This window comes from Amblyraja radiata, chromosome 1 (genome assembly GCF_010909765.2).
Source record: "Amblyraja radiata isolate CabotCenter1 chromosome 1, sAmbRad1.1.pri, whole genome shotgun sequence".
In the NCBI taxonomy this organism is placed as follows: Eukaryota; Metazoa; Chordata; class Chondrichthyes; order Rajiformes; family Rajidae; genus Amblyraja; species Amblyraja radiata.
In genome coordinates this window covers 156,319,820-156,333,791 of record NC_045956.1, presented here as the reverse complement: position 1 = coordinate 156,333,791, position 13,972 = coordinate 156,319,820, and the positions used below count along the sequence as shown (strand labels likewise).

The 13,972-nt window shown below is 50.2% G+C and overlaps 1 protein-coding gene across 1 annotated transcript in view; it reads right to left on the bottom strand.

Moving 5' to 3' along the window:
• LOC116980822 (methyl-CpG-binding domain protein 2-like) overlaps positions 1-13,006 on the bottom strand; it is a 95,723-nt gene extending 82,717 nt beyond the window's left edge. The window contains exons 1-2 of the mRNA XM_033033428.1: positions 12,955-13,006; positions 12,257-12,798 (exon numbers count right to left, since the gene is read on the bottom strand). Of these exons, the coding sequence (XP_032889319.1) occupies positions 12,257-12,366 (110 nt within the window). The 5' untranslated portion in view covers positions 12,367-12,798; positions 12,955-13,006. The remainder of the gene's footprint in view (positions 1-12,256; positions 12,799-12,954) is intronic.
• Positions 13,007-13,972: the final 966 nt, after the last annotated feature.

The following is a 13,972-nucleotide window of genomic DNA, read 5'->3' as shown; positions in this document are numbered from 1 at the left end:
CGCACGCACGGCTTCGGAGGCTCAATCGAGCGCTAAATGCAGCTCAACTCTGCCTGTCTCGCCGGGTTAACTACAGCCCTGCCTGGACTGATGGGACACTAGCGCTGCTTCACCGTGCTGGCCATATTTCCCGCAAGTCCAGGCAGAGCTGTAGGTTAACCTGGCGGGACAGGCAAAGTTGTGCTGGGTTTAGCGCTGCTTCTCTGCGCTGGCTGTGGGCCTAAAAGTACAGCTCCCGTCTGACTCCCGACTTCTCTGGCCACCCGTGGGAAGGGGAGCACTCGGGTGGGGACGGGGCAGCGCCGGAGAGCCGGGATCGATCCTGGCTGCAGATGAGGCGCAGGTCTGTGCCGAGAGTGTTTTGGCATGTCTCCCTCCTCCAATCACCGCACTCTATCCTCAGACACACTCTCCCCCCCCCCCCCCAGACCTCCCTCCTCCAATGATCTCGCTGAATCATCATATCCCGCCCCCATTGCCTGCTGACCGACGTCTCTCTCGTCCAATCGGCGCCCTCGATCATCAGTCCCACCCCCACTGTCTCGCAGAAAGCGGAGATTTCACCGGGTTTTAAAATCCGGATTACAAAAACTTGGGGGGGGGGGGGGGGGGGGGATGTCCCCCACCTCTCAAAACAGAGGGGGACGTGTCCCCCCTGCCCCCCCGGGATTTCCTCCCCTGTGTTGCACCTCCCCTATTCCCAATCTGACACCATTCCGATAATAATCTGCCTTCCTGTTCTTGCTACCAAAGTGGATAACCTCAAATTTATCCATATTATACTGCATCTGCAATGCATCTGTCCACTCACCTAACCTATCCGTCATCCTGCAGCCTCATAGCATTCTCCTCGCACCTCACTCTGCCACCCAGCTTTGTGTCATCCGCAAACCTGGAGATGTTCTTTGTGTCATCTGCAAACTTGGAGATGTTACACCACTATTCCTGCAGTAAAAGCAATATCCTCTCCTTGCTTTCACTTAAAGAAGCCATGGTAATATTGCTCCATTTGTCAATGACTATAATGCTAGTACGAAGATAGCTAATGGCATGTTGGCCTTCAATGCAAGAGGATTGAGTTTAGGAGCAAGGAGGTCCTTCTGCAGTTGTACAGGTCCTTGGTGAGACTGCACCTGGAGCATTGTGTGCAATTTTGGTCTCCTAATTTGAGGAAATACATTACTCCTATCGAGGGAGTGCAGCGTAGGTTCACCAGGTTAATTCCTGGGATGGTGGGACTGACATATGATGAAAGAATGGGTCGACTGGGCTTGTATTCACTGGAATTTAGGATGTGAGGGGATCTTATAGAAACATATAAAATTCTTAAAGGATTAGACAGGCTAGATACAGGGAAAATGTTCCCGATGTTGGGGGAGTCCAGAACCAGAGGTCACAGTTTATCAATAAGGGGTAGGACATTTAGGACTGAGATGATGAAAAACATCATCATGCAGAGAGGTGTGAATTTGCGGAATTCTCTGCTACAGAAGACAGTGGAGGCCAATTCGCTGGATGTTTTCAAGAGAGTGTTTGATTCAGCTCTTAGGGATAATGGAATCAAGGGATATGGGGAAAGAGCAGTAATGGTGTACTGATTTTAGATGATCAGCCATGATCATATTGAATGGCGATGCTGGCTCGAAGAGCCGTATGGCCTACTCCTGCACCTATTTTTCTATGTTACAGTAATACTTCAGTTCACAGTACTCGAACCAGAACCTAAAAAACATAAAGGTGTAGGTCCATATAATTCTTCAATCTGTTCTGCTGCATAATAGTGTGATGGATTCCACAGAAAACAAACATTTCCCAAGCTTCATGCAGTTATTCTGCTTTTTTTATTCTTCCAATTAAAATGTATAACTCATGCATTGTACATTATACTGCATTTGACATTTATTGCCACTTGCTTAAACAGCCTACATCCTTCTGCAGCCCTTTTGGCTTCTTGGTTCTGTATTATCCCAATGTGGATATATTAAACTTATTAACTTCAATATTTCTGATGCAACATTTGGCTTTTTATATCCACATCTGATTCAAGTAGTGATAATTGCTTGTTTCTAAGCTTCCCCCCAGTCTAGTTTCAGTAAAAACACTGAATCAAGCACTTGAATCAACTAAATTTTATTTTACCAAAAGCGCGTCACAGACACACACTGTACCTATCCCACCGCGGGTTCGATCCCTGCGTCTATCTGTTCAAGCCCTCTAGGTCTCGCGCAGACAGAGGTACTCCAGAAAGGTACGCGGTCCTGAGCGCTCTTCCAGAAGATCGACTGTGAGCCTCGTGACCACGGACTTTTATATGCCCCGCGAACTCGAGGGCCTCACCACACGGGGGTTGTCTCTTAATTACCCAATTACAAATATCGATTGACCCCATACATAGCAGGCATTTCCCTCACCCAATGATACAACAGTTCAATACATTGTATTCTCAACGGACTTCGAGATGAAGCCAACTTGGAAACATTTAAGGGCCTGTCCCATCAGCATGCGATTGCATGCGTCTAGCGCGACCAAACGTGGTGGCTTGAGGCGTACGGCCTCGCGGGGCCGGTCCCACTTCCAACCGCGGAGCCGTCTGGAGTTGTGCGGGGCTGGTCCCGACATCATACTCACCAATCAACTGGGCAGGAGGCGGGCCGACTGAATTTCAGCGTCGCACGCCGTCGGATGGTTACGTCATCACGCAACGCCACTCGCTAGGCGTACGCCGTCAAGACGCTGCGTACGCCCGTCGAGGCGCTGCGTACGGCCTCAAAGCGGTTGCGGGCCGGCAGGCCGTTGCCGCGTCGATTTTTTGGACAGTGTCAGTCTTTCGGAGCCCCGCGCGATGTCGGGACCAGCCCCGCACAACTCCATACAGCTCCGGCGATCGAAGTGGGACCGGCCCCGCGAGGCCGTACGGCTCAAGCGACCACGTTAGGCCACGCTCACCACATGCAGTCGCATGCTGGTGGGACAGGCCCTTTACACTGATTAACAGAAATCTCAGACAAGGCTCAACACCCCATCCAATCAACACTTAGCAGTCAGACTCTGCAACATTATTTACAAGCTATTTACAAGGTGTATGTCTGGTTTGCAGCCGTCTAATCCATTCTATGCATTTAGTACCAGACTGACAGGGTTTGCAAGGCTTCCCATTCTTTGCTTGCAAATTGTATCTAAGTTCCAGACTCCCTGGCACCTCTCATAGGCTGTCCCAGCTCTACAGAGAGCAATTATAATTTAACCAAATCTCCCAGCAAACTCTGAAACTTAGCCCCATTTTGAAGTCCTGGCTGGTCCAATTTAGCCAGGATTAACTGTAGAACAACAGATTATTCCCACGCTTTCCTTGTAGGCCTGCACATTATATTCCACCAAGTACCTCTCCAATTTTCACTGATGTTTGATAAGGAATCATGAAGTCAGAGAAAATTTACGACACGGAAAATGTATCTACTAATTCCAGTCAAACAGAAAAAAAGCTCTCAAGCGTAATCCTACTTTTCACCACTTGCACTACTGTGGGTCACAATTATTGAAGTATTCATCAAACTACTCTTTAAATATGTGATGGGTTCTTGCTCTACTATCATTTCAGGCCATTGGTTCCTGCTGAATGCAAAGACTTTTCATCATCTCTCTTTTCCTTCTATTAAATATTTCAAGATCTATGATTCACAGTTTTTGATCCCCCTGTTAAGGGAAACAGCTAATTCCTGTTCACTCCAGCAGTTTTATATACTTCAGTTACGTCTTCCTTCAGCATCTGAATCTGTTCCGAGGAACCGTTTTGGGTTATCCAATTTTCCTCAGGGCTACAATTTGCCTGTTTGGGCAACAAAAAATCTTCTGCACTCACACAAATGTAATTACATTTTTCCTGTGATGCCATGATCAGATCAAAGGGCAATACAGACAACCCACACGTTACAGAGGGGGTTGCATTCCTAGAATCCATCTTGTGATTTTCCATAACACAATTTCCACATCATGCGTCAAGCAACACAGGCTGAAATGTTTTTTTTTTGTTTTTGCACTAAATTCAGTGTGAGTGAACTGTGGGCCAACTAGCATTGAAAACAATTCTAGCAGAATGTTTCTGTTCTTGTCTACTACTAGACTAAGTGGGATCCGTTGGGTCCCAGTCACACGGGAGGCATGGTCTCGCAATGCAACCCATTCCCCAACGCAATATTCTACCACTCAACCATAGCCCCCAACTGCGCAGACACAGCACTTTTCCCCTCATCCGCAAGCACTCCCTCCCCCCTCCTCTTCATGTGTGGGAGGGGGGGGGGGGGGGGAGGTAAGTGGGGTATGTGGCAGGGGGGGGGGAGGGGTGAGGGAGGGGAGGAGGGGTGTGTGGACGGGGAGGTGTAGGAGGGGGGGAGAGGGTGGTGTGGGGGGAGAGGGTGGTGTGGGGGGAGAGGGTGGTGTGGGGGGAGGGGGTGGTGTGGGGGGAGGGGGGGGTGTGAGGGATGAGGGGGTGTGGTGGGGGGATGTGGGGTGGGGGGAGGTATGTATGTGGGCGGGAAGGGTGTGGGGGGGTGTGGGCAGGGGGGCTTGTGGGGGGGGGGGGAAGAGGTGTGTGGGCGGGAAGGGAGTTGTGAGGGGAGAAGGGTGTGTGGGCAGGGGGGGGGGGGGAGTGGGCTCGGAGCAAAGACGGGGGGGGGAGGAGCCAGCGAGGGGGACCAGAGGGGTAGTGGATGGAATTGGCGATGCGATGGGGACTCACAGCGGGCGCTGGTCGCTGGTCGTTCTACTCGGCCGAGATCGGAGTCTCCGCTTTCCATTTGGTGACATCGGCGACATCTCTGACTCCGGGCTGGGCTAGGTCGGGTCTCTGGCGCTGGGCTGAGCTGGGTCGGTTCTCCGACGCTGGGCTGCTGATTGGGGCGGGGTGGGGCTGGACTGCTTCGGGTCCCTCCAAAAGTCCGGTTGGAAACCTCCACCGGCCATCCTCAGCTCCAGTAAAGACGCGATGGCACAGGAAGGGGGGGGGGACCGTCCCAGGGAGTGACAGGGGAAAAGACTAATCCGCACGACACAGACTGGCAGGAGAAGAGAGCGATCTACGTACGCACGGTTTGTAAGATTTTTAAACATCGCTAACTTTTATCACATTCTACCGATCGGAACAAAACTTGGTGCACTCGCAGCACAGGAGAACGGTGAGTGAACTGGCGAAAAATCCTAGCGCTATCGCGAACCGTTTTTGCGCGAATAGAAAGACCGCCAAACCAGAAGATAACAAGAGCAGAGTTTTAGTTATGTATAGATGGCTGATCTTGTAAAAACAAACATCCGATATATATGATTCACCATGTTATTGGCATTACTTGCTATTTCTAAGCATCTGTAGCCATGCCACTCAATATCCTATTTAGGTTTAGGTTTATTATTGTCAAGTGTACTGAGGTGCAGTAAAAAGCTTTGTTTTGGCATGCTATCCAAACAGATCAGATACAGCATACATAGATAGCATAAGTTGTAACTCAAGTACAATAGATAAAACAAAGGGGAAGATACAGCGTGCAGAATATAGCTCTCAGCATTGTAGCGCATCAGTTCCTCAGGCAAAGACCAATGTTCGCAATGGAGTATAGGTTAAATCAGACACTACCCTAGCTTATGGAAGGATTGTTCAGAAGCCTGATAAAGGAGGGGAGGAAGTTGTTCTGAGTCTAGTGCTGCACGCCTTCAAGGGACAGGAGCAGGGCAAAGAAATGACCGGGGTGGAATGTCTTTGATAATGATAGCTGCTTTTCCAAGGCAGTGTAAAGTGTAGATGGTGTCAATGGTGGGAAGTCTGATGGACTAGACTATTTATTTTATATTCCCTTGCTTTTTGCACCTCCCTACATGTATTAATTTACTCGAGATTAAATTTTCATCTGTCATCTCTCTGCCAAACTGATTGTACCATCCATATCTTGGTGAAGGCAGGAACGGGGTACTGATTGTGGATGATCAGCCATGATCACATTGAATGGCAGTGCTGGCTCAAAGATCCGAATGGCAACTCCTGCACCTATTGTCTATTCCTCTGATTTAAATGTTTTCTTCTTACTCGCAAACAATCAGCAGGTTCAGAGCAGTAGATAATGACCAGTTGTGTACCACAGGAATCAGTGCCTTCGTCTCAGGTATTTGCAGTGAAATCAACAACTTAGATGAGAATACCAAATAGTATTTCTAGATTTGCCAAGGCCAAAGGTATGTTGAGCTGTGAGCAGGATGCAGACAGCTCTGGCAATTTAGACAAATTAGGGGAACTTGCTAGGAAAAACAGAAGGGCAGAGTACTATTCAGTGTACTGGTGGTAAAAGTCTCGATCTTTAGAGGGATGCAGGTGGACACTTATGAAGGTAGACAGATCTCCTGGACAAATCTCAGATATATCCACTGTGGGAAGCAAGAGAGGAAATTACAGGGTGCCCTGGTCGAGATTTATGAGTTGTCATTAAATATAGGCGAGGTGCCAGAAGTCTGGAGGATGGCAAATATTGTATCTCTATTCAAGAAGGGATGCAGGGAAAAGGCTGGGAACTACTGGCCAGCGAGCTTAACATCTGTGGTCGGAAAGTTCCAGGCTGCACCCTCTTCAAAACCTCCACATCTTTCCAGTCATATTTCACACAGAGGGGTGTAAATCTGTGGAATTCTCTGCCTCAGAAGGCAGTGGAGGCCAATTCTTTGGATGCTTTCAAGCTAGATAGAGCTCTTAAAGATATCAGAGCCGGGGGATATTTGGAGAAGTCAGGAACAAAAGACTGATTGTGGATGATCAGCCATGATCACAGTGAATGGCGGTGCTGGCTCGAAGGGCCGAATGGCCTACTCCTGCACCTATTGTCCATTGACTAGACCTGCACATAATACTCCAGAAGCAGCCTAACCAAAGTTTTATAAAGCCACATGACTTCCCAACTCTTGTACTCAGAAGATATATATATATATATACAAAATACTGGAGTAACTCAGGAAACATCTCTAGAGAATTGAAATAGGTGAGAATTCATGTTGAGACCCTTCTTCAGATGGAGAGTCAGAGGAGAGGGAAACTAGAGGTATGAAAAGGTACACAAAACAAAAGAATGAATGGTACGAAAAGAACAAATCAAGGCCAACAAGGATGATCAAGCAAAGGTGGAGCCCACAATGCTCCATCGTTGGCTGTGGAAGAGGTAATAAAGAAGTGAAACTTAGTGAAACTAAGCAGGACAACAGTGAAACCAGTAGGATGACTAGGGTGGAGGAGGGATAGAGAGAAAAGGAATGCAAGGGTTACTTAAAATTAGAGAAATCAATATTCATACTACTACGTTGTAAACTGCCCAGGCAAAATTTTCCACTAGTTCCCACTTCTGGGACAGTCTCAGAATTAAAGGACGTTCTTTTAGGAAGGAGACGAGTAGGAATTACTACAGTCAGAGGGTGGTGAATCTATGGAATTCTTTGCCACAGAAGATTGTGGAGGGCAGGTCAGTGGATATATTTGAAGCAGAGATAGATAGATTCTTGATTAGTATGGGTTTCAGAGGTTATGGGGAGAAGGCAGGAGAATGAGGTTAGGAGGGAGAGATAGATCAGCCATGATTGAAATGGCGGAGTAGACTTGATAGGCCGAATGGTCTAATTCTGCTCCTGTCTTTTATGAGAATACAAAGTGCTGTTCCTCCAATTTGTGTGTGGCCTCACACTAACAGTGGAGGCTGCCCAGGACAGAAAGGTCAGTATGGGTAGGAGAAGGGGATTAAGTGGTTGGCAACCGGGAGATCGCATAGGCCAAGGCATACTGAGAGTATGTGTTCAGCGAAATACAAACCCAGTCTGCGCTTGGTCCCGCCAATATATAGGAGTCCACACCTAGTACAGCAGATACGGTACATGTGGTTGGAGGAGGTCCAAGTGAACCTCTGACTCACCTGAAAGTATTGTCAGGGTCCCAAGACAGAGTCAAGGGTGGAGATATATAGACAGGTGTTGCATCTCCTGCAGTTGCAGGGCAAAGTATCTGGGAATGAGGTGATTTGGGTGGGAAGGTATAAGTGGATCAGGCCAAACAGTCACTGTAGAAACGGGTAGAGATGGGAAGATGTATCTAGAGGTGGGGTCTTGTTGGTGGTGGTGAAAATGTCGGAGAATTACGTGCTGCATGCAACGGCTGAAGGGGTGTAAGGTGAGGGCCAGGGGGACTCTGTTGCTGGTGCAACTGGGGGAGGGAGAACATGAGCAAAGCTGCGGGATCACGAGAAGACAAGAGAGGATGGAAGAGGTGAACCTCTGTTCCCTAAAGAATGAGGACATCTCGGATGTCCGCTGAACACCTCATCTTGGTGAGACAGAGGGATTGGGAGTAGGGGAGAGACTTTGTAGGAGACAGGGGGGGGGAAATGTGTAGTCTAGATAACCTTGGGAGTCAGTAGGTTTGTAATAGATGTCAGTCAATAGTCTATCTCCTGTGACGGAGTCAGTGAAAGGGGATGGAGGTTCGGAGATGGTCCAAGCGAATTTGTGGGCAGGATGGAAATTAGTAATGAAGTTAATGAAGTTCAAGTTCTGTATGGGTGCAGGAGGTAGCTCCAATGCAGTTGTCAATGCAACAGAGATCGAGTTTGGTGATAGGGCCATTGTACACCTGGAAAGGGAATTCCCTATAAAATGACAGGCATAGCTAGGGCCCATGTAAGTGCCCATGGCTACGCTTTGATTTGGAGGAAGTCAAAGGAGAAGTTGTTGAGAGTCAGGACCAGCTCCGCCAGGCGGAGGAGTGTTTGTAGAGGGAAATTGGCTGGCTGAACGCCTATAGTAAAGATGAGGGCAGAGGCCAGGAAAATGGAAGTCATTGAAGAGACAAAGGGCGTGTGAGGTTAGACAATCGTCAGGAGGGTTGGGACCTGGGGGGACAGGATGGAGTAGAGGTACGTGAAAATTATTTCCGTGAGATAGGAGCAGGCATAAACAATGTGTCTGCCAGGGCAGTTCTGTTTATGGATCTTGAGGAGAAGGTAAACCTGGGCTGTGTGGGGATGGGGAAAAATATGGTTGGAGGCTGTGGAGGGTAGCCAGCCAGAAGTGATAAAAGATGATCTGTGAGATAATGGCCTGGTGCTCATCTGTGGGGTCATAGTTATGGGGCAAGTCGTAGGAGGTGCCCGTAAGTTGGTGCCTGGCCTCAGCTTAGTAGAGGTCAGCTCACCAGACTGCCATGCACCTCCCTTATCGTCAGGTTTGATGATAATGTTGGGGTTGCAGCAGAGTGAGCGGAGGGCTGTATTTTTAGAGGGTGTGAGATTAGAGTAGGTAAGGGGAGTGGAAAAGTTGAGAAGGTTGATGTTAGAAACCAGCAGTTAGAAATTAAAAGGTCTAGAGTGTAGAGGACCGTCCGGGGGAGTCCAAGAGAAGGAGAGCCCGTGGAGGTGGGTGAAGGGGTCATTACTGGGCGGTGAGGACTCTTTCCCATAAAAGTCGAGGCGGAGGCAGAAGAAAAGCTGGCGGACCCGGAACCCATTAAGATGGGGACAGAGGGGAACAAAAGTAAGGCCTCTGTTGAGGACAGATCATTCTGTATCGGTAAGGGGGAGGTCAGGGGGGAATGGTGAAAGCACGATAAGGGTGGGAGCTGGAGTCAGTGGAGGGCAGGGGAGTGGATGGAGGTTGAGGCGATGTCCTGTGGGAGGATGGTAGGGGTATGAAGAGTAGTGTATGGGTGTGGGGGAGGGGGGGTGAAGGGGAGGGGGGAGTAGTCTGGGTAACCTGGTTAAAAGAGGGAAAGGGGAAGTTCCAGTGGAATCATTACTGAGATTCCCTGTACGAGGAGGGGAGCAGTAGGACCCAGGAGAGTCAGACAGCATGGAGGCTGTGGGCCTGGACTTGAGTCAGGAATTATGGTGAGACGCCTCAATGCCGGGTCGATGATACCACACACCTTCTTTGACTCATGTTGCTACTGTCAGAGAGCTTTGTACCTGGATTCCAAGATCCCTCTATACGTCAATGCTGATAAGGCTCCTGCCATTAACTGTATACTGTCCCAAAGTGCAATGGCCCAGGTTTACCCCATCAGCTGTTTCTCTGGCCATATCTGGAATTGATCTATATACTGCTATATCCTTCAAAAGCTTTCTTTATTGTCTGCAACCATTTTTTGTGTTGGCTGCACTGATTCCTCAGAACACCACTGGTCACAGACCTCAAACAAAAACCCTTTCACCACTACCCTCTGTCTTCAATGGGTAAGACAGTTTTGACTCCAAATTACCAAATCATCTTTTATTAAAAGACCAAAATTACATCTTAATCTTCTGGATTGGCCAAACACACAATGGGTGGTGGGTATATGGAACAAGCTACCAGAGGAGAAAGTTGATGTAGGGACTATCCCAACGTTTAAGAAACAGAGAGAGAGAGAGAGAGAGAGCTGAGGTGGAAAGAAAACATTCAGGCAGCAGGTTTGGGACCAGTGGAGCTCAGCAGGGATCCGCTGGGACTTCTGTTGTTTGCGATATATGTAAATGACTTGGAAGTAAACATAGACAGGTTGGTTAGTAAGTTTGCAGATGACACCAAGATTTCTGAGCAAGGCTGTCAAGGAATACAACGGGATATTGACACAAATTGCTGGAGTAACTCAGCGGGTCAGGCAGCATCTCTGGAGAAAAGTAATAGTTGACGTTTCAGGTCAAGACCCTTCGACAAGCCTTGACCCGAAACGTCATCTATTCCTTTTCTCTAGAGATGCTGCCTAACCCGCTGTGTTACTCCATCATTCTGTGTCTATATCCCGTTGTATACCTTGACAACCTTGCCCAGAAATCTTGGTGTCATCTGCAAACTTACTAAGCAACCTGTCTATGTTTACTTCCAAGCCAGGAAGTCATGATGATGGGACTTTAGTTAGACCACATTTGGAATATTGCATACAGTTCTGGTTGTCCCATTACTGGGAGGATGCCTGGATTAGGGGGTATTAGCTACAGGAAGAAATTGGATTGTTTTCTCTGGAACCCGAGAGTTTGCTGTGAGGCCTGATAGAAGTGTATACATTTATGAGAAGCATAGATAGGGTAGACAATCAGAACATTTTTCTCAGGATGGTAATATCAAATATTACAGGGCTAAGTTTGTTTTTACACAGAGGATAGTAAACACCTGGAATGCACTGCCAGGAGTGGCGGTTGAAGCAGACATGTTAGTGGCATTTAAAATACTTTTGGATAGGCGTTTGGATATGCAGGGAATGGAGAGATACAAGTTACGTGCAGACAGATAGGTTATGGTCTTGGCATCATGTTTAGCAGACATTGTAGGTGGAAGGGCCTGTTTTTGTGTTGTACTGTACTTTATGTTTTAATGTAACTCCAAACTTATCTTTGTCCTTCTTCATAAATTGTTCTAAACGTATTAGGTTGACTACACCAACATATTCTCCCACTGATACATCCTCCACCTACCCGACTTCATTCATTACAGCTAAATCCAAAATTACAACCCGTTAATGCCTTCCTGTAATGCTTGCCTTAAGCTGGCTAAAACTTAAATCTCCTAATTGCAATTTTGGAATTCAATACACTTTAACCTGACTGTACACCAGTTGATACTTGGAAAAACTTAGATTTTCCTCTGTTACTGTCTTTCGAAAACCCATTAACCAAAAACTTCCTTCGTTTTAAGACCTCTTTCTTCAAAGCTATCGTTTAAAGCTTCGGCTATAGATTCAGCAGGACACTGGTCGCGGGTGGTTTAAAGTGGTTCCCATACTTTTACCACTCAGCACCCACTTTCCATACTACCACCTCAAGTCCTTCACACACCTCTTCCCAGTTTCCCACCCTCAACATCTCAATTTCCACTCCAACTCCTCCTTATCCCTAACAGTCTATGAACTTGTGAAGGTAGACACAAAATGCTGGAGTAACTCAGTGGGACAGGCAGCATCTCTGGAGAGAAGGAATGGGTGACGTTTCTGGGTCGAGACCTTCTTCAGACTCATGAACTTGACCAATCCTTCACCACCCTCCCACCTCAACATCTACTATCCATTCTTCACCTTGCCTCCAACACACCCTCCCCAGCCACTCTTATCCCCCAACCACTTCTTCCCCACTGACTTCCAGCTCCTTCACCCCTTACTTTCCCAATTACATGTTGCCACCACAGCACCCTACTTCTATCTCTCTCTCCCAAGCTTGTCTGCCCCAATCCCTCACCCACTCCTCTGCCCCACCAGCCCAGCCCAGCCCAGCCCAGCTACCTGTAGTAATAAATGTCGCTCTTGCCGGCGCTGAGCCCCGATTTCCGGATCACCTCCTCCTTTTTCCACCCGGGGGGCAGAGACGGGCAAGTCGTTCGCTTCCTCTCCATGTTGGTGGCCTCCGGGAAGAGAGACAGCCGCTCAGAGTGAAGCTGACAGCGGGGGTGAGCTGGCGAGGCGAGGCCACTGAGCGAGACCCCTCCCTCTCCAGGCTGGGCTCCTCCCGCTCCGCGCTGGGGCCTCCCCTCCGTCTCATCCAGCTCCGCGGTGGGACCCTCTGTCACCAACCGCTCCGCGCTGGGACCCTCTTCCTCCCTCCAGCTGCTCCGCACCAGGATCCTCTTCCTCACTCTCCCGCGGCTCCGCCCTGGGACCGTCTCCGTCTCTCCTGCTGCTCCGCACAGGGCTTCTTTCGCTCTCTCCCTCTGCTCCGCAGTGGGACCCTGTCTCTTTCTGCGGCCGCTCCGTGCTGGGACCCTGTGCCCCCCAGCGCTCTGCGCTGGGGCCCTCTCCTCCGCCTCATCCAGCTCCACGACACTGCCCGTCAGTCCCGCCCGTCCCTCTTGCCCTGCCCGTCCCGCCCGTCCCTCTTGTATCGCCCGTCCCGCTTGTCCCCGCTTGTGGCGCCCGTCCCGCTTGTGTCGCCCGTCCCGCTTATGGCGCTTGTCCCGCTTGTCCCCTCTAGTGTCGCCCGTCCCGCCCGTCCCTCCCACAGAAGCCGGCGGTGCCACAGCGCTCCTAGCAACCGCCGCCGACCCTTCCGCCCCGGCCCACGGCAAAGTAGTCCGCCGGCCGGCAACAGTCGCCGCCGCAATCCCGCGGATCCCCACTGTGTCTGTCAAACGGGGGGGAGGGGAAATAGCAAACATAATGTTTGGTCACAACTTTTCCACCTTTGAACGCCGCTCAAAACTTGCAAGGTTGTTGTTTGTTGGGCAGCAAGTTTGTGAATGGATATCCCTGCGCTGTGAGGGTGGTGGCCGAGCGCGGTTTGCGCTGCGAGCGGAGCGGAGAGGCGGCGCCCCCGGGCTGTAGCTGCCCCCCCACCCCGGCCCCAACTACCCCCCACCCACCCCGGGCTGTAGCTGTTCCCCCACTACCCCCCACCCCGGCCCCAACTACCCCCCCCCCCCCCCCCGGCCCCAACTACCCCCCACCCCGGGCTGTAGCTGTTCCCCCACTACCCCCCCCCCCGGCCCCAACTACCCCCCCCACCCCGGCCCCAACTACCCCCCCACCCCGGCCCCAATTACCCCCCCCCCCCGGCCCCAATTACCCCCCCACCCCGGCCCCAACTACCCCCCCACCCCGGCCCCAATTACCCCCCCACCCCGGGCTCCAGCTGTTCCCCTAATTCCCCCCACCCCGGGCTGTAGCTGTTCCCCTAATTCCCCCCAACTACCACCTCCCTGGGCTCCAGCTGCCCCCTAACTACCCCCAACTACCCCACCCCGGGCTCCAGCTGTTCCCTAACTACCCTCCAGGGTTCCAGCTGTCCCCTAGAAAAATAGGTGCAGGAATAGGTCATTCAGCCCTTCGAGCTAGCACCGCCATTCAATATGATCACGGCTGATCATCCACAATCAATACCCCATTTTCGGGCCGAAACCCTTCGGGTGGGTTTCGTCCGAAACGTTGCCTATTTCCTTCGCTCCATCGCTGCACCCGCTGAGTTTCTCCAGCATTTTTGTGTACCTAATGAAAGTAAGCATGCAG